Source organism: Carya illinoinensis, chromosome 4 (genome assembly GCF_018687715.1).
Source record: "Carya illinoinensis cultivar Pawnee chromosome 4, C.illinoinensisPawnee_v1, whole genome shotgun sequence".
Taxonomy (NCBI): Eukaryota; Viridiplantae; Streptophyta; class Magnoliopsida; order Fagales; family Juglandaceae; genus Carya; species Carya illinoinensis.
Window position 1 is genome coordinate 31,553,390 of NC_056755.1, and position 23,986 is coordinate 31,577,375.

Below are 23,986 nucleotides of genomic sequence, written 5' to 3' on the forward strand. Positions count from 1 at the left end.
TAACCACGATATTTGATTGGACATGGTTTTTTGGTAATTTTATTGTTTAATGTGTATGCGCATGAAGTGGACTGATTAAAATATTACCTTCTCTCTAAAAGTACAAAATAAACACAAATTATCTATTAATATACGTTTTAATAATAATTATAATTAGTAATGTGAAAGTAGGTTCAACTTTCAGATTTTGTCAAGGAAGGAGAATTTGACCAATCATTACCCATCCTCAGGGCCCAAGGGTTGTTGAGTGATTATTATCATTATTACATCATGGTAATAACTTGATCTTCAGATTTGTGTGAACTGGTAGTTGTTCTTGTTCTTCAATCTTGTTGATGTTTCCTTTCCCCCCTTTTTATTTTTTATTTTAAATTTATGAGTGAAAAAGTTTTTTTTGCATCATTTTCCAACATCACCTGTACTGTTGGAATAGTAATATGTAATTAGTGTTTGAAGTGGTTCGAATATTGAAATGAAATGAAATGAGATAATTTTATATAAAAGTAAAAAGTTAAATAAAATATTATTTTTTTAATATTATGATTGTTTTGAAATTTAAAAAAATTGAATTGTTTATTATATTTTATAAGAAAATTTGAAAAAAATTGTAATGATGAGATGGGATAAGATAAAATGAAATGGATTGAAAATGTTTCTCAATCCAAATAGTCTCTTACTGCTGCTTATATCTTGTAAAATTAAGGTTGGATACTTATAATATTTTACAATATTTATGAATATGAATGAAATAGTTTGAGTTAAAATATTTTATTAAATTTTAGAAAAAGAGAGAAAAAGTTTAATAAAAATATTATAAAATTAATAAATTATTTAAATATAAACACTTTCAAATTAATTATTATAACTTTCCTAAACTTTCAAACAAAATACAAAAAATAACTGAACCTTTTCAAATATCAAAACAAAAATTATATTAAAAAATTATATTCTAACAATATTTTAATTTTATAATATTTTTATTTAATTTTTTCTCTCTTTTTCTAAAACTCCATAAAACATTATAACTAAAATTATTTTATTACTATTTACAAACTATTTTTTTATTATTTATAGATTTCTCATTTTTTCTCCTTTTCCTAGCATCCCTTTTAAGTCTCTTTGTTAACTTGAATAAGGGAGTGTTTCTCGTCAAGACTACTCTCTTTATTAACTAAGCATAAGAGTTTCTCCCGTCAAAAACTCAGTAAGTCTGCTGTCTCATTTTCTCTATGTTTAAGACAACTTGACATGAATTAAACTCAACCAATTGTATTTTGCAAGACTATTTTTACATTTTTCTCAAACTTTTTACTTTTAAATCACTTTTTACTTTTTATTTGGCTAAACACAAATGACCTTTTACTTTTAAAGTTTTCAACTTTTTTATTTAATAATCATCTAATCATTATAATTTTCTTAAACTTCAGAACAAAATGTAAAAGACAATACAATTTTTTAAATTTTAAAATAAAAATTATATTAAAAAATTATATTCAAATAATTTATTAACTTTATAATATTTTTATTAAAAAATTTCTCTCTTTTTCTAAAATTTAATAAAACATTTTAATCCAAACTATTTCATTCCTATTCATAAATATTTTAAAATATTATAAATATCAAACCTTAATTTAGAAAATATAAGGAACAGTAAGAGGGTATTTAGATCGAGAAATACTCTCAATCCATTTTATTTTATTTTATCTTATCTCATTATTACAATTTTTTCAAATTTTCACATAAAATATAATAAACAAATCAACTTTTTCAAATCTTAAAATAATAATAATATTAAAAAAATAATATTAGAATAATATTTTATTTAACTTTTAAGTTTCCTCTAAAATCATCTCATTTCAATATCCAAACCACCTCAATGGACCGTTTGGATTTAGAGAATGTTTCATCTCATCTCATCATTACAACTTTCTCAAATTTTTATATAAAATATAATAAACAATTCCTCCATTATATGACTTGAGCATTCCTTGAATTATTAACAAAAGTGGTCTCTTTCTTATAAACTAAAGGTTCATAAAACCTTCAATTTCTAAAAGACTAAACATGTTTGAATAACATGATAAGACACATCAAGGGATGTTTATTAATAACCCAAACCAGAATTAGGTTTGTGTTGTTTAGTCATAAAACCTCAACTGTCGACAATTATTGTTTATGGAAATTGTTATAATGACTACTTCTCAAACATATGCATATTCATTCTTTGATCCATGGAACTAATGACTACTCATTCCTACAACTTTTAGCCAAGATAAGATATCCTCCTATATTCTCCACACTTCATAATGGATAAATTGTCTATTACAAAAAGCACTACCTGAGATGGGACTTGATACTTCAATGAATATCTTCTAAAAGTTGCATATATTTTCAAACTTTCAAACCACAATGAAAGCCCTAGGAAACACCTTCCAATATTAGATAGGTAATACTCCATCAAGTAGGAACATATATAGAATCATACGAGCAGCAAGCTCTCATATCTTTCATCACCACCATAAGTAAAATAAGAAATGATGCTTACATTGTCAGAAAATCCTTAGAATCAACTGCTAAAACCTTCAACTACTTTTTGGGGTGTCTCCATTTGTTTACTAAGGGTGGCTGGGCCGGCCCAAGGCCCATGTGGCTAGGCAGTCATCTAAGGCCCCTGGCTAAAATAGGGTCCCAAAAATATGAAGGCCCAAAATTATTGAAAGAAAAGAAAGATGCCCAATAATAGCCCAGTGATAGGAAGAGTGCAAAAAATTAATGGATCAGTTCTAAAAAAGAAAAAATTACTTTGGTTTGGGTTAGCAAGATGCCCATTCCGAATGCTTTAAGGCTCGCTTGAATTTAGAGATGAAATAAAATAATTTTAAATAAAAATTAAAAATTAAATAATATATTATTAAAATATTATTTTTTAATATTATTATTATTTAGATATTTAAAAAAATTAAATTATTTATTATATTTTATGTGAAAATTTAAGAAAAATGTAATAATGAAGTAAGATATGTTGAGAGTGTTTATCAATCCAAACTCTCTAGTTTATTATTTTTTTATTCTATTTACATACATATTTAAGTTTTAAAATAGAAAAATAAAATAATAAATTAAATGTTGATTAAATGGAAGTGTATAGTATAAGACTTGCTTATAAAAATTTTTAATGCTTATTTATACAAAAAATATAAAAATAAATTTATATAATTTAATCTAATACGTTAGACTTGTATAATAATAAAAATTAATTTACAATATTACATATGGCCATACATTCCTTAGGCTGACTGTATACGTTAAAAATAAATAAAAATAAAAAATTCAAACTAGAGAGCGGATTAAATATAATAATTTTTACGTATTTATTGATTATTCTATTTATATGATTTATTAATTTAATTTTTTTAATACATAATCAATCTATTAGAGCATTGGCAATGGACTAGTCACTGTCAAGTCTAAATTTTGACTAAAGTTAGCTAAAGTTAGAGCTTTTAGCTAAAGTCTAAACTAATAGACTTTGTGACCCACATTGGACTAGCTATTGAAAAGCTAAAATAATATATAATATTATATATTTAAATAATAATTTTTTTAATTTTTTTTAATATTTTGCAAATACACTCTCCATATATTAATTAATAATTTAATTTTTACTTAAAATTATTATTTCTCAATTATTTTTTTTCTCAACCTAATTATCCAACAAACACATTTGCCAATCATTCTCATACCCAACAATCACAGATACAATTTTTGCTAACCTTTCTTCTTCCCAACATCCACAATTACAAGCAATGGACACTTGATTATGTTTGAATGTGTAGCAACTTTATATATAGGAACAGAAAAATACAATTTTCAAGTAATAAAATGTTTATTGGAGAGTCTTAAGATAGATTTAAGTATTTTTTCTTTATTCGAAAAAGTACCATATCATCTTTATGCATTTGCAGCTAAGCACGAGTCTACACATGAATGTTCATATTTCCAGGTCCTACCTTCTTGGGGATATGTATGTTGTTGGTGCAAGCTCACGTATATTAACATTAACATCGATATATTTAAGGTTCTTCAACATGAATTTGGTGGATGTTTGACCACCAAGATGGGGCATGCTAGTTTCTACTAAACATTTCCACCAACATTTCCAAACCAGCAAAACAATGCACAGCAATACATTGTTTCTCCAAAACATACAAATAAACCAGTACAAAACATAGAAGGGAGCAAGTCCATGCAATGGCAGTACAAAACATCAACTCCATGCAAATAATTTAGGGTCCATTAATACACCATCAACTCCCTTTCTAGTAGTACAAAACATCAACTCCATGCACTAACAATATAGTTCAACATCAACATTTTAGTAGTAGCAATACAAAATATACAAATAAACCAGCAAGTCCATGCAATAGCAGTACCAAAAAAGGCTATTTCAAAGAAAATGGAGTTTCTCCAAAAAATGGCTCATGTGCAGCCATGCACCAGCAACTTAAACAAAATTAAGTAAACCTGCAATGCATAAGAGACCAGAGTATGCTATTAACAGACCATAGTTGTTATGAATGAGCAGTAGAGTATGCAAAATAGTTCATAACAAACCAAAGTATGCACAACCCGACCACAATTATTATGATTGAGTAGCCCAGTATGCAAAACAGTTCATAATAAACCAGAGTATGCACAACCATATCACAGTTGTTATGAATGAGCAGCCACTGTATGCAAAATAGATCATAATAGACCAGAGTATGCACAACCAAACAACAATTGTTATGAATGAGCAGCCCAATTTGCAAAACCGTTCTTAACAGACCATAACAGTTCATAACAATCTTGAGCAAATGAGAAAAAGGTCATTAACATCTATATTAAATTTTTAGAATAATTGGAGGAAAAAAAAACAATGTCACTAAATCAAAGTATAAATCTATTGATATGTTCTACCCAATAATATTGCTCAGAAGTATAGTACAAAAATCATTTTTTATTTTGTATAAGTAACTACAGAACTCATATACTTCAAAATATAAGCTTGCTGAAAACACATGACTTGCATATGATATAGAAAAATATGACTCTAGTAATCAACTATCAATTCAACAAGGGTCCATTAATAAGAGTGCACATTACATTTCAGTATCAACATTTCATAAGAGTGCACTAAAACTCTATTTGCACTAAAAACAGTACAAACCAGTACATTCTTAGTGAAGACACCATGATTTAATTTTCAATACTAACTGTCACAACTCACACTGACATATATATGTATATAAATAATGTGTCAACTTGGTTGTGAATGTATAGAACAAAGCAAACATGAAGCAACTAGAAGAAAAAAACAAGCAGGTTGTAGCTCTATTCTTTAAGGCTTCATCAACAACTCTGATGCCATCTTTAAGGCTTCTACTCTGTTTGCAATATGCTTACAACTTAGTGATTTGATATTTTAATTGTAAATAGCTCAGTGCTTTATTTTTGCAAATTAATTGGATTTTTTTATGCAATTCATTAAACATTGCATGAAGGAAGCAAACATCATAAACAATAGAAAAATGCTCATAGTAGATCAGATCAGTTTTGCCCATCTATGGTAAAGAATTGACAAACTAATTTAATCATCCCTTCACTCTAGTTTGATTTATATATAAATTAACTACATAAATTTAGTGATAGATCTTTAAGCTTTGAAACAATACTTGAATATAGCCAAAGTTAAAATGAAAACTGAAGAAAGTAGAGTATAGAAGTATAGAACAGCAAGCAAAACAGAGAGGAGAGCATGACGTATAGAAATAAACTAATCAACTGCAACAAGCTGAATTCTTCCATCAACCAAAACTTAAAAAGCAAAGCTCCAAAAATTTTAATATATATATATATATATATTTCCTAAACAATTACACAACTTGCATTCATCTAAAAACGAGAGTGAGAAACGATTGTATATATCGATAGCATGAAAAATGCTTACTGTAACGGTTGATAGGGGAATTGGAACCCTATGTCTTCAGTCTTCTGAGTTGGAGACAACAAAGGAAGAATCGATTTGCCTGTGATAACCGAGAACGAGACCAGTGTTCAACATTAGAATCGCAAAACACATGATGATTTAATCACTCAATAAACCAGAAAATGAGAATCGAAGAAGTGGGAGAGAAGAGTGAGGAAGACGAGGGAAAAAAGAATGCACATAGAAGAGGGAGAGAAGAGCGAGATAGAGAGACTTACGGTTGAGAAATACTAGACGACGACAAAGAAGATGACCACTGGAGGGAAGAGGATGCTTCTGGGTTGAAGAAGAGCGAGGCATGTATGCGAGAATGGGGCTGAAGAAGAGCAAGACAGTGAGAATGGGTCTTGCGGGTTGAAGAAGAAAAGAACGACGGAGATAAGGTAGGCTGGGTCGAAGAAGAGAAATTAGAGTATGGAGAAAGAAGGAAGAGAAAGAGGAAATGGGGAGGCTTCGGACGGAGAGAGAGAATAAACGAGAGAAAGAGGTAACGAGAGGAAAGAGAAATAATAAAATATGTTTTGATCCCAGAACAGGACCTCGCCAAGTCTGGCAATCGGCTAACATGTACTGTAGCAGAAATCTCAAACCTGAGAGATTTAGCTAGACTAATGCAACTATTTTTTCTCACATTTGTTTTCAATTTAGACTTGTATTGGCAAATAGTTAGACCATTGTCAATGCTCTTAGTAGAATGTTTAAAAGGATATGTACAAGTGATTATAAATAAAATTTTTGAATTAAAAAAAAAAACCCTATAAACGAATCCTATCCGTTCAAAGAAAACCCTGATCTTACTTCCGCCGTCCGATTCATTTCCTCTTATACTTAAAACCTCCTCCCCGCCGCCCACAAAAACCCTACATAAACTAGGGTTTGCAAATCGCTTCGCCCCGTCAGATCTTGCCTCCACAATCCTCTCTCCCCCACTCTACCCGGCTTCAAATCCCAGACGATGGCAACCCAGATGAGTAAAAAGCGAAAGGTCAGTTCCTTTACCATCCGTTTGTTTCTCGAGAGAAAAGGGACAGCAACAATCTGAAATAAGAAATTTGTATTGGCCCCGTCTTTTTCGTAATTTATTTGATCAGCGATCGTGTGTGATGCCACATCGCCTTTTTACTATCGACGATTTCTGAAGCTTTATTTTTTGGTTTGGTTTCAGTTCGTAGCTGACGGCGTTTTCTTCGCCGAACTGAATGAGGTACTAACCCGTGAGCTGGCCGAAGACGGTTACTCCGGAGTCGAGGTTAGGGTTACTCCAATGCGCACTGAGATCATCATCAGAGCCACCCGGACCCAAAACGTTCTCGGTCTGAAAATCTGATTTCTTCTGTATTTTCTGTTTGCTTTATTTTGTGCAATTGTGTTGATTTTTCAAGATTTTCGCATTTTTTTAGGTGAGAAGGGGAGGAGGATCAGAGAGTTGACCTCTTTGGTACAGAAGCGCTTCAAGTTCCCGGAGAATAGCGTGGAGCTCTACGCCGAGAAAGTTAATAACAGAGGTCTCTGCGCTATTGCCCAGGCTGAGTCTCTCCGTTACAAGCTTCTCGGTGGTCTTGCTGTTCGGAGGTATACATGCTTTAATTATGTATTTTACCTTTTCTTTTCATTCTTTTTAGTTTTTATTTTTTATTTTTTATTTTTATTTTTCTTGTTTTGTGTATGTAAAAACGATTCTTCAGCGGCATAGAATTGAGGTTATCGACCTTTAGCATTTTAGGCTTTTAATGTCGAAATTATGTAATGACGGAAGGAGAGTCCTTGCAAAGTCTGGTTTATACAATCAAAGAAGTGGAGTTGACATTAGAATCAGTTGGAACCATTATTTATTTTTTGATAAGTCTATTGGAACTATTATTGATTGTATGAAATGTTGCCACTGGCCAGAAGAGCTGCAGATGCAGCGCTGCTCTGTGCCACTTCACATCATCATGCACTGGTTCGTTGACCAGTGCATAGTTCAGCACCACTAAAACCACCAGGTGGTCCCCTAGGCAATGTGCCCCACAGTGTCTTGGACTTGCGAACTGTCTCCTCGGTGAGTTATTCCACAGGTGGCCCCCTATGTTGATTAGGCGACTTATCTCTCTCGTCTCTTTAGTGATCTCTCTTCTTGGGTCACATGACCTTTATTTAGAGCACAACAATTTTATTCCATCGATGTTGTCAAACTGTTGATGTTAAATTCTAGACAATGCAAATTGATGGAGCTGCACGGCCATGATAGGGTAAGATACTAGAAATAACAAGAAATAAAGGAAACATGATTTTACTTGCTTCAGTAATGAATCCAACATCCATAGGGTCATTGAAGTATTCCATTATGAAGTTGTACTAACACAAACTCTAAGCACCAAATATTCTCTCTTACAGGAAGGTAGAAGAGGTTGTGGAGAAGTATCTAGCCCACTCAATAATAAGAAAAATGCTTTTGCAAGCTCCAAGCATGCAAGCTCTTTGAAAAAAAGTGGAGCTCAGTATAAAAAGAAATCCACTTTTTTTCAAAGGGCTTGCACGCCTAGTGCTTGTTTTGCATGACTCTATTGTCCATCCCTCTTTAGTTCTTTTGGCTAGCCTTTATTGCTCTTTACTTTATTGGTTATTGTGCTTGTCTTGTCCTATCATTTCTTTTGCAAGCTATCTATTTATGTAGGGCCCATTTCAAGTTTTGTTTCCAAACTTAATCTGGCATGGCTGTACATAAATAAATCACTTGTAAAAGATGTGATGGGACAAGACAAACACAAAGCTCAATAAAGAAAAAATCAATAAAGGCGTCAAAGGAGGGAAAAAAGGGAATTAGGGCATATTAGAGGGGTACTTATTCTTTAGGGCTGCTTCTCCCTTCTCTCATTGTAAGAAAGAGCAAAAATGGAGTTGAGAGCTTGTAACTTATAAATATTTACATAATGGATTTTTCCTCAACCCCGTGGCATTAGGTTACTGTGCTGAACCATGTGAAACCTGTCTCTTTTATTTTTTGCAATATCTATCATTTATAGCATTTATGTCTATGCAACACCATCTCCACCAAACTACGGTCACATGACCAAATTTTGACTATCGAGTGTTGAATTAACCATCTACAATTAGAAAGTCCAGTTAGAAAAAATGTGGGATTCGGCATTCAATACGCCTTTAGCATGCCTATTCATATTAAGTAATGCTACATACAGTCGTAGAATGCGCATTCCACAACTACAAATATAATCTCTTATTCATATTATAATATTTAGCCCAATGTGGGATTTTGTAAAGGGCACTGCTACACTCTCCGAGAGTGGGTCCTGAGAAAAGCTACCGATAAGTGCATTTTTTTTCTAACATTTTTTTAAAATCCCTTAAAACATTTAAAAATAATAATAATAATGAACTCATTAAAAAATATTTCCTTAACAATTAAATAAAATAAAAAAATAATTGATAACTTTTCTCGGGATCCACTCTCGGTGGGAATATCATTTCCCTTTTGTAAAACCCCCTTCCAATAGGGTTAGGATTGTCACTAACATAAACCACATTCAAGCTTGGTATAGAAGATTACATAACCGTTAAGGCCTTGTTTGAATTCAGAAACCATCTCAACTCATCTAATCTCATCTTATCTAATCATTACAACCTTTTCAAACTCTTACAAAAAATACAATAAGCAATTTAATTTTTCAATATCAAAACAAAAGTAATACTTAAAAAAAAAATATTTTGACAATATTTCATTTAACTTTCATCTCCTCTCAACTAACTTCCAAACCTTCCCTTAAGTAATCGAAAATCTTTTTGACACATTATTGTACTAATTGTAAGAATAAAGTCTTGTGCTTCTCATAAAAGTTTCATGACAAATAATAGAATGTGGTCTCAATCTGCAGACTCATGATCATAAACTTTTTCACTGACACGAGTTATGCTGGACAGTGTGTATGAGGTTGAAGATTTAGGCCTAGCTTGTTTAGTGAAACAATCTCATCTCATCTAATCATTACAAATTTTCCAAACTTTCAAACAAAATACAATAAAGGATTCAATTTTTTCAAATCTCAAAACAACAATAATATTAAAAAATTATATTCTATCAATAATTTATTCAACTTTCATCTCATTTCAACTCACCATTCAAACCAGGCCTTGCCCACTCAAATTGTGGCAAGAAACAATATTTATGTAGGGAGGATGCAGTGAATTTCTCAATACCTGGCAGTAATAATTTGGAAGACTCAACCCACTCGTGGGTAGCCCAAGTGGTAAGGGTGAACTTGTGTGCATGTGCCCACGTCACAGGTTTGATTCTCCCTGGTATCAAACTGTGATTTAAGTGGAAGGCCATGACAGTGGGTTGCTGTGCTAGTCTACTCAGGGGTTTAGGTTCCATTGGTGAGTCCTAAGTGCTCTACCATGGGGTGATTCCCTCGTCATGAAAAAAATTAACAATTTGGAAGACTTGGAATCATGCACCTGAGGCACAATCATGTTATAGAGATTGGTTTTCTTGATCTTAACTTACCCAAGGTTTATTGCAGCCTTTGTTAGAACCTTCCTCCAATATTTTGGCCTGAGTTAAAAAGGGCTTGTTAGGGCAGGTGGCACAGCAAGGATTTATGGCAGTGACATGCAAAGTAAAATATGAATTGGGGGCAGCAGTGTTGAGCTGTAGGAGAGGAAGAATCTCAGGTCTTTCTTTGGCTTAGTGCTGGCATCACAAAGTTGATCATGTAGGGTATTTTCTTTGTTGATATCTTGGTTGAAAGAGTTGGAGATTCTTAGGGCTTTATAAGAGGGCTTGGTACCTTGGTTGGATGTTTTATTTTGAGTAGCACTCATGACCACTGACCGAAAGGGCTCTTCAGCTTTAGAGCAAATCTATATAGGGTTTATTGAGACTGGTCGAGTTAGGATTTTTATGGAATAATGGCAAAGTTCTCAAGACCATGGGAGGCGGCACTAGGGCTTTAATAGGTTTTTTTTTTTTTTTAAACTCTCAGAACTCGTATCTGTGTGATTAAGGGGCGGCTAAAATTCCTGACAGTCAATGAGGTTAAGAGCTCCTAGTTTCCCTTTGAGTTTTTGCTACCTTTAGGGATCCCAATGGCATGGGGGTCTTAGCTACGTGCAAGTCTTAGGGCTTATCAGGCTTGAAACAATGAAATTTTTAAGATTTTTAATTTAACAATACCCTATGCTGGCAGCTGAATTCTAGATTGGGCCAAGAATTAACCGGTATTATTTACACTCATCATTTATGCAAGAATCATACGCCTGTGGGCCTTAATTAAAAAAAGTCATTCCAGCCCTAAGGAACTAGGCTTAGGTGTTAAAGATTCAGTTGGACATCACAATTTTTCCTACTTAATTTGATTCCTTATCAAGTGAAACTTGGACTTTCTAATGATTTAAAAGAGTTCCAATTGTAACCTTAACTAGTTTTTTTGAAGTACATCCCTAGATGTGACTTGAACTATCAGTAGATCGTTAAATCTTGACAATAACTTGTGTATACTTATTCATCTCTATTATACCTTTCCCTTCTATTGTATGACTTAGTAGGGCATTGCAATTTGATACTAACCGTAGCGATTTAAGGAATGTCAAGTTGTATATAAGCCTATACTACAAAAGACTTATCATTAGAAAGCTCAGTTTCACCCAATGAGGAATTAGTGTGGGACTTGACTCTAGAATACACCTTTTGTTTTCATTCATCTCTATCATACTTCTTAAGTTTTCCCATCCGATGTGAATCTTAGTGCGGAGCATCACCCTCTGTGTAATGGCCTTTCTTATTCAATTCTAATGTTTGTAGTTTGTGATTTAATAACGGGGTATGCTTGAGTGTTTCTCTATTTCAAAATGAGTTTTATGTTTGTGTTTCTTCTGAATTTCACCTTGGTATATTTGTTGTGCTATATTGATAATGGGAAAAACATTATTCTTTAGCTCGGTTTTGTGTGATTGTTCTTTGTCATCTATAAAGCAGAATGGTGTTTCAATGCCAAGATTGTGTCGGAAGATGACTATATAAACTTAAGTTCCCTCCGGTTATTCTTTCTGGTGAAATGGTCTGGTTTTCATGTAGTAACCTTGGGAAGGGAACACGATTATTAGATTCATTTGCTTTTCCTTAATTTCTAAACATTCGTCAAATTGCGTTTCTTTCGCACAATGAAGCCTCGGGACCTTCTCTGCAGGCTTATTATTTATTTTTTATGGTTTTTGTTTTGGTTCTGGGTCATCCTTTTACTATATTCCCAGTCATCTATAAAGCAAGTAGGTTGTAATAATACCAGCTTTGTGTCGGAAGATGACTATATCGACATTGCGACTCAGGCAATTCCAACAATGACAAGAACTTGCTTAGATTGTATGCTTGGGATCGCTACATGATGTTCATTTTTGTCCAAGATTATTGGAGTCTTTTGTCAACATTTCTTTGTGTCTGCCTGAATTATCGGCGTTCCCAATCCAAACCCCTCCCCTCCAAAAAGATGGAGACATGTTCTGTTCCTTCTTTTTTTTTTTTTTTTTTGGGTCCTTCCCGGATTGGTGGGAGGCATACATCTTCTGTATTTTCTACGGTTTTTTTTTTTTTTAATTTTTCAGGAAGATTCTAGTTATTTGTACAGCAAACGGTCTGATTAGAAGAAGGGACGTGCAAGTCATTACCCTACACTGTTTGGGTAGTTTTATTTTCTCATGCAAATAAAAATTATGATATTGGTGGCAATTTTAATGAAAGGAAAAGAAGTGATGCATGAAATTTGCACTGTGACAAGTTTCAAGATTGAGTGATAGCTACTGCATTTTAGTCAATGGTTCTCCCACAGCGTGAATTACATGTTAGGTCTTGCACTTAAGCAGGCCTTCTAATTTTTGGTTTTAAGTTGGAACTCATTTAAGAATGTACTTCACATCTGTCATGTAGCACAGTTTTAAGTGGCTGCTATTTAAATGATTGACACGTTAATTCACTTTAAGTATGCCTCATCAGCAGGTGTGTGTGATAACAAATTTGGATAAAGAATGATATTTACTCATATGGGTCCTGCAGGGCCTCCTGGATTTGTCCCCTGGTTTTGACCGTTGGTGCAGTTTGTTTTTTTTTTTCTTTGAACATTAAAAAAGAAAAAGGAAAAGAAATCAAAATGCACTTAACAGTCAAAACCGGGGGCCAAACTAGCATTATCCTACTCATATTTAATGGTTTGAGAACTATATTAACTTGGTGGATATACTTCTCGTACAGGGCCTGCTATGGTGTCCTGAGATTTGTCATGGAAAACGGGGCAAAGGGATGTGAGGTTTGTAGTCAGCTTTTAGCCCTCATGGTGCTAGCCTTTATTTTTCTTCCTGGAATCTGACTTGGATTATATTGGTGGTAAATTAACAGGTGATTGTTAGTGGAAAACTTAGGGCACAACGTGCAAAGTCCATGAAGTTTAAAGATGGCTACATGATTTCTTCTGGTCAGCCAGTCAATGAATATATAGACTCAGCTGTGAGACATGTTCTTCTGAGACAGGTTAGCCAGAGGGAGTTACCTGTTTGTGTTGGTTATATCTATAGTTCTCTCTTTGACCAAATCGACTCGTTTCACTGTTTTGAGCTGTTACCTTCACATTTTTTTTTCCCCTTAATTGCAATTCTGCTGCTTATCAAAATATCCAATTGGCACACAGGGGGTACTTGGTATCAAGGTCAAGATAATGCTTGATTGGGATCCTAAAGGAAAGGTGGGCCCCACAACTCCACTACCTGATCTGGTTACAATCCACCCTCCGAAGGAGGAAGAGGAACATTTCCGAGCACCAGTGGTTGAGGCGGCAACCGATATTGAGGTCCTCTCGGTGGTTTAACCTTAATGGTTAAAATACTTCCTAATCGGTTTTAACGTGTGCGTTCTGTAGTTGTTTCTTATTCCCAATTTTGTCTGGTATTGGTGGATGCTTTCGGGCCCTTGTGATATTTTGAGGGGTTTATGGTGTGCTTGTAAGGTTCTGTTTGGGATGGAAGATGAAGGAAAGCTGCTGAGAGAATATTCATAAGTAGTTTCCTTTTACTGGTGGTCAATTTTCTCAATTTCAATGTGTAGTTTCATAGACTTATTTTATAATGTTTGTTAGATAACTGGCAGTCTCAAATAACATTATGTTTTCTTAGAGATTCTTCTGTCGTTTTCCCTTCCTCTCCAAATTTCATCTTGTTTCTAATCCATTTTCTTTTTAATTTTCTGTCCTTTTTAAACAGAACTGCTGTTATAAACATTTTCGTAAAAACCACATTGCACGATCTATGTGCCTTCTTTTTATTTTTTATTTTTATTTTTATCTGGCAAGTAGTGATCTTCATTGAAAAACAGACGGTAATACATACTTTAAAGCCTAAAATTTAAAACACAATATTATGCAGGTGGATTCTTCCCACCATGAAATTCCGGTAAGCACTGTCGATGTATTTTGATTGCTGTCTAACTTTCAAAGTCTTGGGCTAAGAAGAATGTATATCTGGTGAGAATAAGCGTTCTTAGCAAAAGTTAAATCCATGTTTTAGCTACTAATATAAGGTGAATTTAGTTTTGGTTATTCTATTCGAGTTAAGTCTTTTTATTGAATTATTTATTTATTTAATAAATAATAAAAATAATATGAGATAAATTTAGTTTTAGTTATTTTATTCATGTTAAATTTTTACATTAAATTATTTATTTATTCATTATATAATAAAATAATATTAATCTCGTTTTTTTAATTTTTTATTTATTTAATTTTATCATATTTTATTATTCTATCGATTATATGTTAATTAGTAATCATATTTTAATTAAATTATTGGTTAAAAAAAATTATATTTTCAATGGTCATTTAATGCTAATAACTATAAACATATAATTAAACACATCTAAAATTCTATATAAATGTCTTAATTACAAATCAAATTTTTATATTTTCTATCTATAAAAAAAAAAATTCTATATTTTCCATTCAATTATATTTTTTTTCCAAACTTTCCTCTATCCAAACTGCACTTACATAAATCTCCACTTGAAAAAAAAAATCTGCTCTTATTGTATAAATCTGCATTACTAAAAAAAATGCACATAAATCTGCACTTGAAAAAAAAAGAAGAAGCATTTTAGAGTGAACATATAGCCAAAGATAAAATACTAAACTCTGGAATAAGGCACGTGTGGCTAAAGCAGCCTTTATTAGACATAAAAGAGATCAACTCCAGACTGGATTTGGTACAAGCATTTGTGGAGGATACTGCACTTCGCCAAGATCTAAGACGACACTGGAAAAGAAATTCAGATGTTGAGAGGCCAGTGCACAACCTTCAAGGAAAGAAGAACTGGTTTGCAGTATATCGTGAAACTTTATCAGTCATGTATAAGACTTCACTATATTAAAAGTGCCCTAGAAGATTATGAGAGACAAAATTCTAAACTAATCAAGGACAGGTATTTAGGGTCTGTTTGAGATTGCGATAGGAGTCTTAAAAAGTATTTAAATATTCTTAAAAGTTCTTTAATAAAAAAATTAAGTCGTTTGGGTGTTACATATTAAAATATTTTTAATTTCAAATAAATTAAAAACTATGTTTGAGAAAAAGTATCATTTTGATATTTTTTCTCAAACGTGTTTTTTCGGATAATGTAGAATGTAATTCAAATTTTAAAAAGACTGTCAATAGATAAAATTATCCATGCAACTTTAAGATAATTACAACTTTTAAACTTTCAAGGATATGATTATAATCTTTAAAAATTTAAATAATCGTCATTTTTACCTTATAAAGTAATTTTTTAATTTATTTCCAAACAAACGTAACATGTTTGAAAGTGTTTTAAACATATGGTTACCAAACAGTAAATAACTTTTTAATAATAGAATTTATTACTTAAGTTATAAGCTATAAGTTTTAAAATTATAAGTTATATTTCCCATCGCAATCTTAAACATGCATGTAGCTCCCCTTTGAGTTATGGACGGACGATGAGCAATTGAATAAGATAAGTTCATTGCACTTATAGAAACTGCCGTTGACCTTGATCAACTTGAGAATGGGGGAATACATGATTTCTTCAAGTTATGATCCTACACTGTTTACACTGGAAGAAGAACAAGAGTCACTTGTGCACCAAATACATAATTTGCATAAACAAAATGCAAATGATTTGGATTTGCCCCAAGACAAAGCTTTAAAGTTGGATAAGGGCGCTCAATTTAGACATGTTTTTAGAATTACAAAGGAGGAACAAAAACTATGGAAAAAGTTCACTACTCAATTGAGCAGAGCTTGCATTATGAATAAGAATTTTGCTACGTACAAGTAAAATTACGTACTAATCTGCGTATCAAAATTAAAGTTAGTGTAGTTAGGGGTGAAATGATGAGTGGCTGCCATATCTAGGTACCAGACAGAGTTGAGGGGTAAAGGTGGAGGAAACGAGGTGAAGTTGGTTGTAAGTGAGGGTGGTGCTGAAGCTTGATACGCATGGTCAAAACGGTGGTAGCAAGAGATTGCTGAATGGACAGGTTTTTGACACACTTGACAGTACAATTGGGTATCAAGTTTGTTGGAAAAATGAGAGCTAGAGGAACCAGCACCGCGTGAGCCAAAATTTCCTCCACGACTAGAACCACGACCACAACAACCCCTACGGAATTGTTAGTTGCAACCCCTATTTGAAGCATTAAGGGAGAAGGGAGGACGAATAGTGTTGTTGTTGGCAAGGGGTGTTGGCCGACAGTAGAGAGTGAGTCTAATGAGATAATCTGGACTCATGATTGAGAAGGTAGCTAAAAACCTGGTGGGGAGATAGAGGGTCAGGGCGAGTAGTAAGGGAGGTGACAAAGGACTTATAGTCCGAACCTAGACCAACAAGCAAATAGATAGTGAATTCTAGATCTGAAAGAGGATGACCCGCAGCTCCAAGGGAGGAAGCTAATTTTTTTCACTTTATTGTAATAATTAGAAATGGTTTCAGAGCCTTTTTAAAGTGTGGTAAGTTGAAATTTAGTGTGCATAACATGGGCTAAAGATTGTGCAGAGAAAATAGACTGAAGGGTAGACCAGAATTGGTGAGAGGTAGAACATTCTAAGACTTGTGCTAAAATAGATTCCGAGAGAGAGGAGTTAATGGTTGATACAATCAACTGATCTTGAAGAAGCCATAGTTGATCTTGAAGAAGCCATTGGGTATAGGCTGGGTTAGGTTTGCCGTCAAGGGTGGGTGCTGGTGAGGGTATGGAGCCATCAACATATCCATAGAGTTGATGTCCCTTGAGAAATGGGATGATTTGTGCTTGCCATAGCAAAAAATTTTCGATGGTGAGTTTGATGTTAATATTGTGTGTAGTTGCAGTGATAATGGAGGTTTGAGAAGGGGATTGACTAGGTTTTGCTGAGGACTCCATGGTTGGGACGTGGGTCTCTTAGGCTTTGATTACCATATTACTAAGTGTTTGTAAAAAGGTCATAGAGACAGTGAGAGCTCAAAAGTATTTCATCCTCTTAATTTCCAGCGGATACACAACGATGCTATTTATAGATACATTTGTAACAGACTCAATATCAACACCCAATCACCATTTGACACTTGGCTATTCTTTGTCAGAAATAATATTCCTACTATTACAGAGTTTGTTGGAAGATTCTTCTTCTGAGTGATTCTATGCAACGTTTGTGGGCATATTTTTTGTAGAGGAATTGGTTGTCTTAGAGCATTACCAACCGGTACTGCAAAGGTACATTTTTCTTATAATTTGATGAAAAGTTTAAGGATTTCATTAAAATCATCTATACATCCGAAACTCCATTATAAAGAAAGTGTTTATGAGATGTACAATAGTTTACCATATATATTTTTTATTAATATTTTATTCTAATCATTTACACTTTCTATTATACTTATCTACTTCCAATCATCTACACTTTCTATCATACTCATATTTGTTATAGTTTTAAATAATAATTTAAAAAAAAATAAATAATTACGAATATAGAAAAAAAAAACTAATTTTAAAAATATTATCAGACCCACAAAAAATAATTTAAATTTTTGTTTAAAATATTCACTAAAGTAATAGTTCAAAACATAAGAAAAAATAATGAGTAGTTAAGTTTGTAAATAGAAGTGAGAAAAAATTAATAAAGAAAGAATAGAGAAATATTATTTTAATATAAGAGAAAGGATATGAAATGGGATGTAGGAGGTTTTTGAAAAATGAATAAAATTTAGAAAAGTATTTTAGGGAATGTCATTTTTAGCTAAATTATAGAGAATTTTATGGGGAACCTAATGTGAATGCTATTAATATAACACGTTTGGGATCAACAAGTATTAGCTCTATGAGCAATGTTACATACAGTTGTGGAATTACAAACGCTGCACAATCGCTTTGAAAAAGAGTGGGGTTTACGATTAAAAAGTTAGTTTTTTTTTTTCATGTGGGTCCCATATTAATTCATTTTTTTCAAAACGACTGCACGCCGCTTGCATAACCACAACTGCAAATATCATTTCTCTAGTTGTATTGTAGCAAGACCATTAATTTCTTATGATTATTTCGTCCAACCGAACCTACTTTTTCCTCTTCTTCAGCTTATTTCCTCGCAACAGGGAAGTTGAAAACTGGAAGAGATGATCAATTCTGAGGGTTTCCCAATTTTAGGTGTCAAATCTTGGGAAGATTAATCGATGGGACAATTTTTGCTGCACAGCTCTTCATAAACCAGATTTTCATGAGGCTTGTTGCTTGAGAAACTGGTTTGATCGAGAACGGACAAATGCAGCTTCCATGTCCGTTTCAAGGATGCGGGTATCGGAAGATCAGATAAGGCAGACAGGGTCACGGTGAAGGCAACCATATCTTTCACTAAGACACAGATACTTTCTGTTAGACAGCTTGCCCATTCATTATTGGAGATAGACAATGTAATAAGAAAGTGACGAGGTCAGGAAAGACAAGATGGCTATGTGACACGTTCAATCAGGAGTTTGAGGACTGTAATTATCGATACGTTCTTCAAGCCCAAATTCAAGACCATGCGGGATTAATAATGGTGACAGCTTTCCCTGAAGCTGGGGGAGAGATCTTTGGTTGCTTGGCATAGGAGTTGTGTTTGTTCATGTGTGAAGAGCAGGAGGATGAAAGGTTTGAAGCAATTATCCAGAGAAGACCCTTCAAACAGTATCTTTCTGGCTTGAAATCAAAGAAAAAAGATATGGTGATGAACAAAGGGTGAAGATCACAGTTGTTAAGGCGAATAATGTGAGCTATTCTTCAGAGAGCAGATATACGCTTGGTCTGATTTCAAATCTTTCCAGGTACAGAAATTGTTACTGACCCAAACAAGGGGGTGAAGGTGCAGAGGCTTTCTTTCTGCTAGACGATTGACACCTTCTTAGCGGACAAGCAGATACGAGTTTGTGTTTGCCTTTTACGGAATAAATCCAGTACTGGGCAGAGGTCCAATTGATGTTGGATTCATTATGAAGTGTTCCAATTTCTTCATTCTGTAACTTGATGGCATACAATTCACTAATGTTTACTTACAGGATAATGAAATTCATACATCTATTTTACAACCCATTTCAAGCCAACCTTTCTAGTGCTTGTTGATCCGAAATGGGAGCTATGTTATATAATCTACGTGTCTCTTTGGGTGCAGATGATTTGATGAGAATCAACAAGCACCATTAAATAATATCAAAAAGTAATGTAATGATTGGTGCAATTCACTTAATCCAAATTTGTAAATTCATTGAACAAGATCCCAACATTTAAGATGAGTTTAAAAGAAGAAGAATCAGTTTTAATCCATATGATATAAGCTACAGAAGGGGCTGGCATAGCCTAAGATTTCATGTTAGTCTGCCTAGGGTTTCATGGAGTGATTAAAAATGACCTTGTAGCCGCATTTTACACAATTTATAACTTTGAACAAAATTTCAGAGAATGTTTCAATTTTTTCTACTTGTTCTTGATTGAACTACGAAAGGCAAAACGTTTGAAACGTTTTCATTAAATCTAAGCTCTTGAAACAAGATTTCAATGGATCTAAATCCCCTTAACTTAAATTCTTGGTTTCCTTGAGTAAGTTTTCAATTTGATTGTGGGTTGAAGAGATTTCAATTCCAGGTTCACATCATGATAATGATTGCTGAGTTTGGGGAAGAGGGAGGGGTTTGGTTGAGGCAGGAAGTAAGATGGAAGGTAAAATTTCAGAATTCAGTTTCCGACCAAATTACAGATAAAAGAGTAACATATTACACATACAATACGGAAATCATTGACGAAAGCATTAAACAGGGACATAAAAACTCAGAATTGCTTTCTCAGCTCCGTTTCACTGGGTCAAAGTTGGAAACACCAATAACAGCACCAAGAATGGCAGTAAGCACGACTCCACCAGCCACAATGCTGAGCAAGAAGTTCTTGAGCGACGGAGAAACCCCAGATGCAGCCTCAGCCACATCTGGTATCACCATGGAAGCCGTTAGAGCAGCCGCAGTGAGCCCTGTGACTGCCTTCTCCTTCAGGGAAGCCCTCACTTGAACCATCCCACTTGATTTTGAAGCAGCAGGTATGGCCTTGGAGGGCCTCACTGGAAGTGGCTTGAGGAAAGCCCCAGAGGTTGTTGGAACCCTCTTTTGGGCTGCATAGGTTAGTGGCATTGCCATTGAGACTGCAGAAGTGGAAGCCATCTATCAGGCACTCTTGAGCTCTCTCTCTCTCTCTCTCTCTCTCTCTCTCTCTCTCTCTCTGTGCACCCAGCTGCTTCTGTATATGAAATTTCTAACAAATAAAACGGGTTTTTTGTTTGTTGAAAGGGAATGAGTGGACCAAAGATAGAGAGGTGGTGAAGGGGGGGGGGAATGAGAGGTGCAAAGATCTGTAATCTCTATCTCTGTCCTACGTGGCAGCTTCTCCATTCGACATCATTGGATAAGGTTATCTACTTCCCCAATCAGCATCAAGTTTGAAATCTTATTGCTCAGGCTTCACACAGTTTTCCTTCTTGTAAGATGGCTAATAAATAAATAAATGTTCTGAGTAGAGTTCTCAAGCGAAGTGGGTTGGGTCTAAGGCCCATTCAGGGGGTGCCCAATGGATTCCATGTTGGCCCGAAACAGCAATTCAGCCAGCTCAGCCATGCTGACTGTATATCATCATCACCTAAAATGGGACACATACCATGCGTCTATGTCTCTCACACTCAAAGCCCTAGAGTTCGAGCGATACCGCATCATTTCAGCTTCCTTCTACTTAGGATCAATTTCTTCTTCTACATCCTTTGAAATCGGGCTAAATCATAAACATATTGCCAAAGAATAAGATCGACTTTTTATTATTCCTTATTGGATGTGGAGTCACTCACACTGATCTATTTCTCTCCTTTGGGTTTATTGACAAATAATCCAAATGCGAACGGGAAATTAAAGCTTAACAAATACGAAATGGAGTACAGAGAATTGATTAATTTGTCTGTACATACTTCAAGAACAGAGAAGAGCATGGTTTGGCCAAGCTTGAGGATATTCGACCCTAGCAGACCAAATGTTTGCTATTAGAGGAGAAGAGCATGGTTTGAGGAAGACCAGAAGCAGCCAACATCCGCCAGATCCTTTTCCGTCGCCGTTGAGAAGAGCAGCAAAGCGCCTTAATGCTTGATAAGAACTGGGTTGAAGGAAGGCTAGGTCACGGTTTTTGATCTTTTTGGTCGTTTTCTCCCATGCCAGCCAGCCAGCGTGGAGGTGTTAAAAGAATGCTTAAGAATCTAATTTTTGTTTTAAAAAAAAAAGTTATGATCGATTCATCAAGTAAGAATTTTGTTATATACAAATAAAGTTACGTACTAATCTGTATATTAATATTGATTTTTTCATATTTAAAATTTAAATTAGTATTATTTTTAATAAAATTTACTTTTTAATTAATTATATTAAATTAATGTATATATTAATTTATAATTATGTCTACAACTAAATTTTTCCTTTGAAAGAAAGGCAAGATCCCTTAGGACTACAACTGGTCTGAGAGAGTACTCAAGGCCCAATAATATAAAGTGGAACACAAATATTTACTTGATTTCAAATATTAAATAGAATTCGTTTATTTAATATATTGTTGATTTCATCATTCTATAATCTTGGCACCATAAGGGGAGTGAAAAAATGGGGAAAAAGTGAGTAAAGAAAAAAAAAATCAAGCTTAAATACAAAGAGATAATTCAACAATTCATAAGAGAAAAAACAAAAAAAAAAAAAAAAAAAAAAAAAAAGCAAAAACACACCACAATAAGGATAATAATTTGAAAATATACACTTCTTTTTTCATAAAACTAGTTATTAAAATGAGAAATGTTTGCTTTATGTGTTGTACAAGTTTTATCTGTATTATTTAAAAGATAAATTTTTACGTAAAAACATAAAAAGGGCAAAGGTGAAGACAAATTAAATTTGTACATTACTATTCAGTCAAAAAAGATAAAATAGTACCTTAATGTTTTGCTGTTAAATAACATGACAAATTTTTCATTTCAAATAAAAAATGCTACTTATGATCCACACATCATATACTAATATGTGATTTGTTTTATCATATTATAAGAGTGTGGTGTAGAGGATGATAAGAGAATTTTCTCTCTTTCAAAAGGGTGCAATCAGAATCTCTAGGTAAGGCTTTTCCTAGACAACAATGTTCAATTTGGATGTTACCAACTTACCAGCATCTCAAATGATCTAAATTTATTTATGAATAATATATATTCGAAAGTATGAAGTAAGTTAAGATGTGTTTAATATTTTATGAAAATTTGAAAAAATAATGAGTCTCATAAATAATTAATTTGTTGTTGTAGTTATGAAAAAATAATAGATCTCATCAAATGATGAAACATCTTGACCCCCTTGAAATAATTTCTGATGGGCATACTTGTGTGTGTTTGGATCGTGCGTATAGTCTAACGTACGAAAATATCTCAAATCACTTCAACATTCAAACACAACTTAAGTCTCTCACTGTTAAGCCACCATGCTTGCAAAATCCTTGTAAGTTGTAACATCAGATGTTTTAGGGAAGAAAATGTTTTACATCAATCTAGGGGTGAGTTCGGTCTGGTCCGGTCTGGGGAGGTTTTGTGGACCGGACCGGACCTATTCGGTCCAGGGTTTTCCCACCCTAGACCGGACCGAACTCCCTCAAGACCGGTTGGTCCATTCGGTCCGCGGTTGACCATTTTTTTTCTTTTTTTTCTTTTTTTTATCTAATGACATTTTGTTTAATACTTATGTAATTATATTGTGATATATTTAATATATACACATATAGTATACTATTATATATATATTAGTAATATGCTAATACTATTAGTTTATTAGTAATAATACTATAACTAATAACTATATGTAATACTATATTAAATAATAGTAATACTCTTATTACTAATACTCTATGTAGTTATAATGATTTAATACTAACATATTACATATTAAGCTAACTATACTAATACTATTATAAATTTACAAATATATGATATATTATAATTTATACTATAACTTTTATAATATGTTAATACATTAATATATATACTAGTACTATATATTATAATTAATAGTTATACATTAAAAACTATAGTAATACATTGATACTAAATATATATAGTTATAGACTTATAATGATTTAGTTATTATGAATTTATGATTAGTATAACTATATAATTGTATTAGTATTAGACTATTAGTAATTCAATTTGGCTATATTATATTAGTAATATTAGTTATGTTGAATAAGTTGGTTAGTATAATTATATTCTACATTATTAGTATTAATATAAATATTAGTATTAGTTATAACTATATAGCATATATTAGAAATTTAGAATTGAGTCTTAGACTATATAATAGACTAATAATATTGGTACAACTATATAAGTATATTATATAGCTATATATTAGTT

The 23,986-nt window shown here is 33.1% G+C and overlaps 3 protein-coding genes across 3 annotated transcripts; 1 reads left to right on the forward strand and 2 right to left on the reverse strand.

Moving 5' to 3' along the window:
* Nucleotides 1-4,272: 4,272 nt before the first annotated feature.
* LOC122307875 lies at nt 4,273-6,681 on the reverse strand. The gene is made up of 3 exons (XM_043120989.1): nt 6,247-6,681; nt 5,990-6,068; nt 4,273-4,524 (listed from the first exon to the last, which is right to left on the reverse strand). Exons 1-3 carry the CDS (start codon nt 6,593-6,595, stop codon nt 4,515-4,517), a joined length of 438 nt encoding a protein of 145 aa, XP_042976923.1. The 5' UTR covers nt 6,596-6,681; the 3' UTR covers nt 4,273-4,514.
* A 170-nt stretch (nt 6,682-6,851) lies between these two features.
* Nucleotides 6,852-14,183, forward strand: LOC122307874 (40S ribosomal protein S3-2-like). Its single transcript, XM_043120988.1, has 6 exons — nt 6,852-7,013; nt 7,194-7,341; nt 7,429-7,600; nt 13,269-13,323; nt 13,413-13,544; nt 13,702-14,183. The coding sequence occupies exons 1-6, from the start codon at nt 6,984-6,986 to the stop codon at nt 13,876-13,878; spliced, it is 714 nt and encodes a 237-aa protein (XP_042976922.1). The 5' UTR covers nt 6,852-6,983; the 3' UTR covers nt 13,879-14,183.
* Nucleotides 14,184-20,230: 6,047 nt separating this feature from the next.
* Nucleotides 20,231-20,842, reverse strand: LOC122308378. Its single transcript, XM_043121661.1, has one exon. The coding sequence runs from the start codon at nt 20,730-20,732 to the stop codon at nt 20,364-20,366; it is 369 nt and encodes a 122-aa protein (XP_042977595.1). The 5' UTR covers nt 20,733-20,842; the 3' UTR covers nt 20,231-20,363.
* Between the last annotated feature and the right edge of the window lie 3,144 nt (nt 20,843-23,986).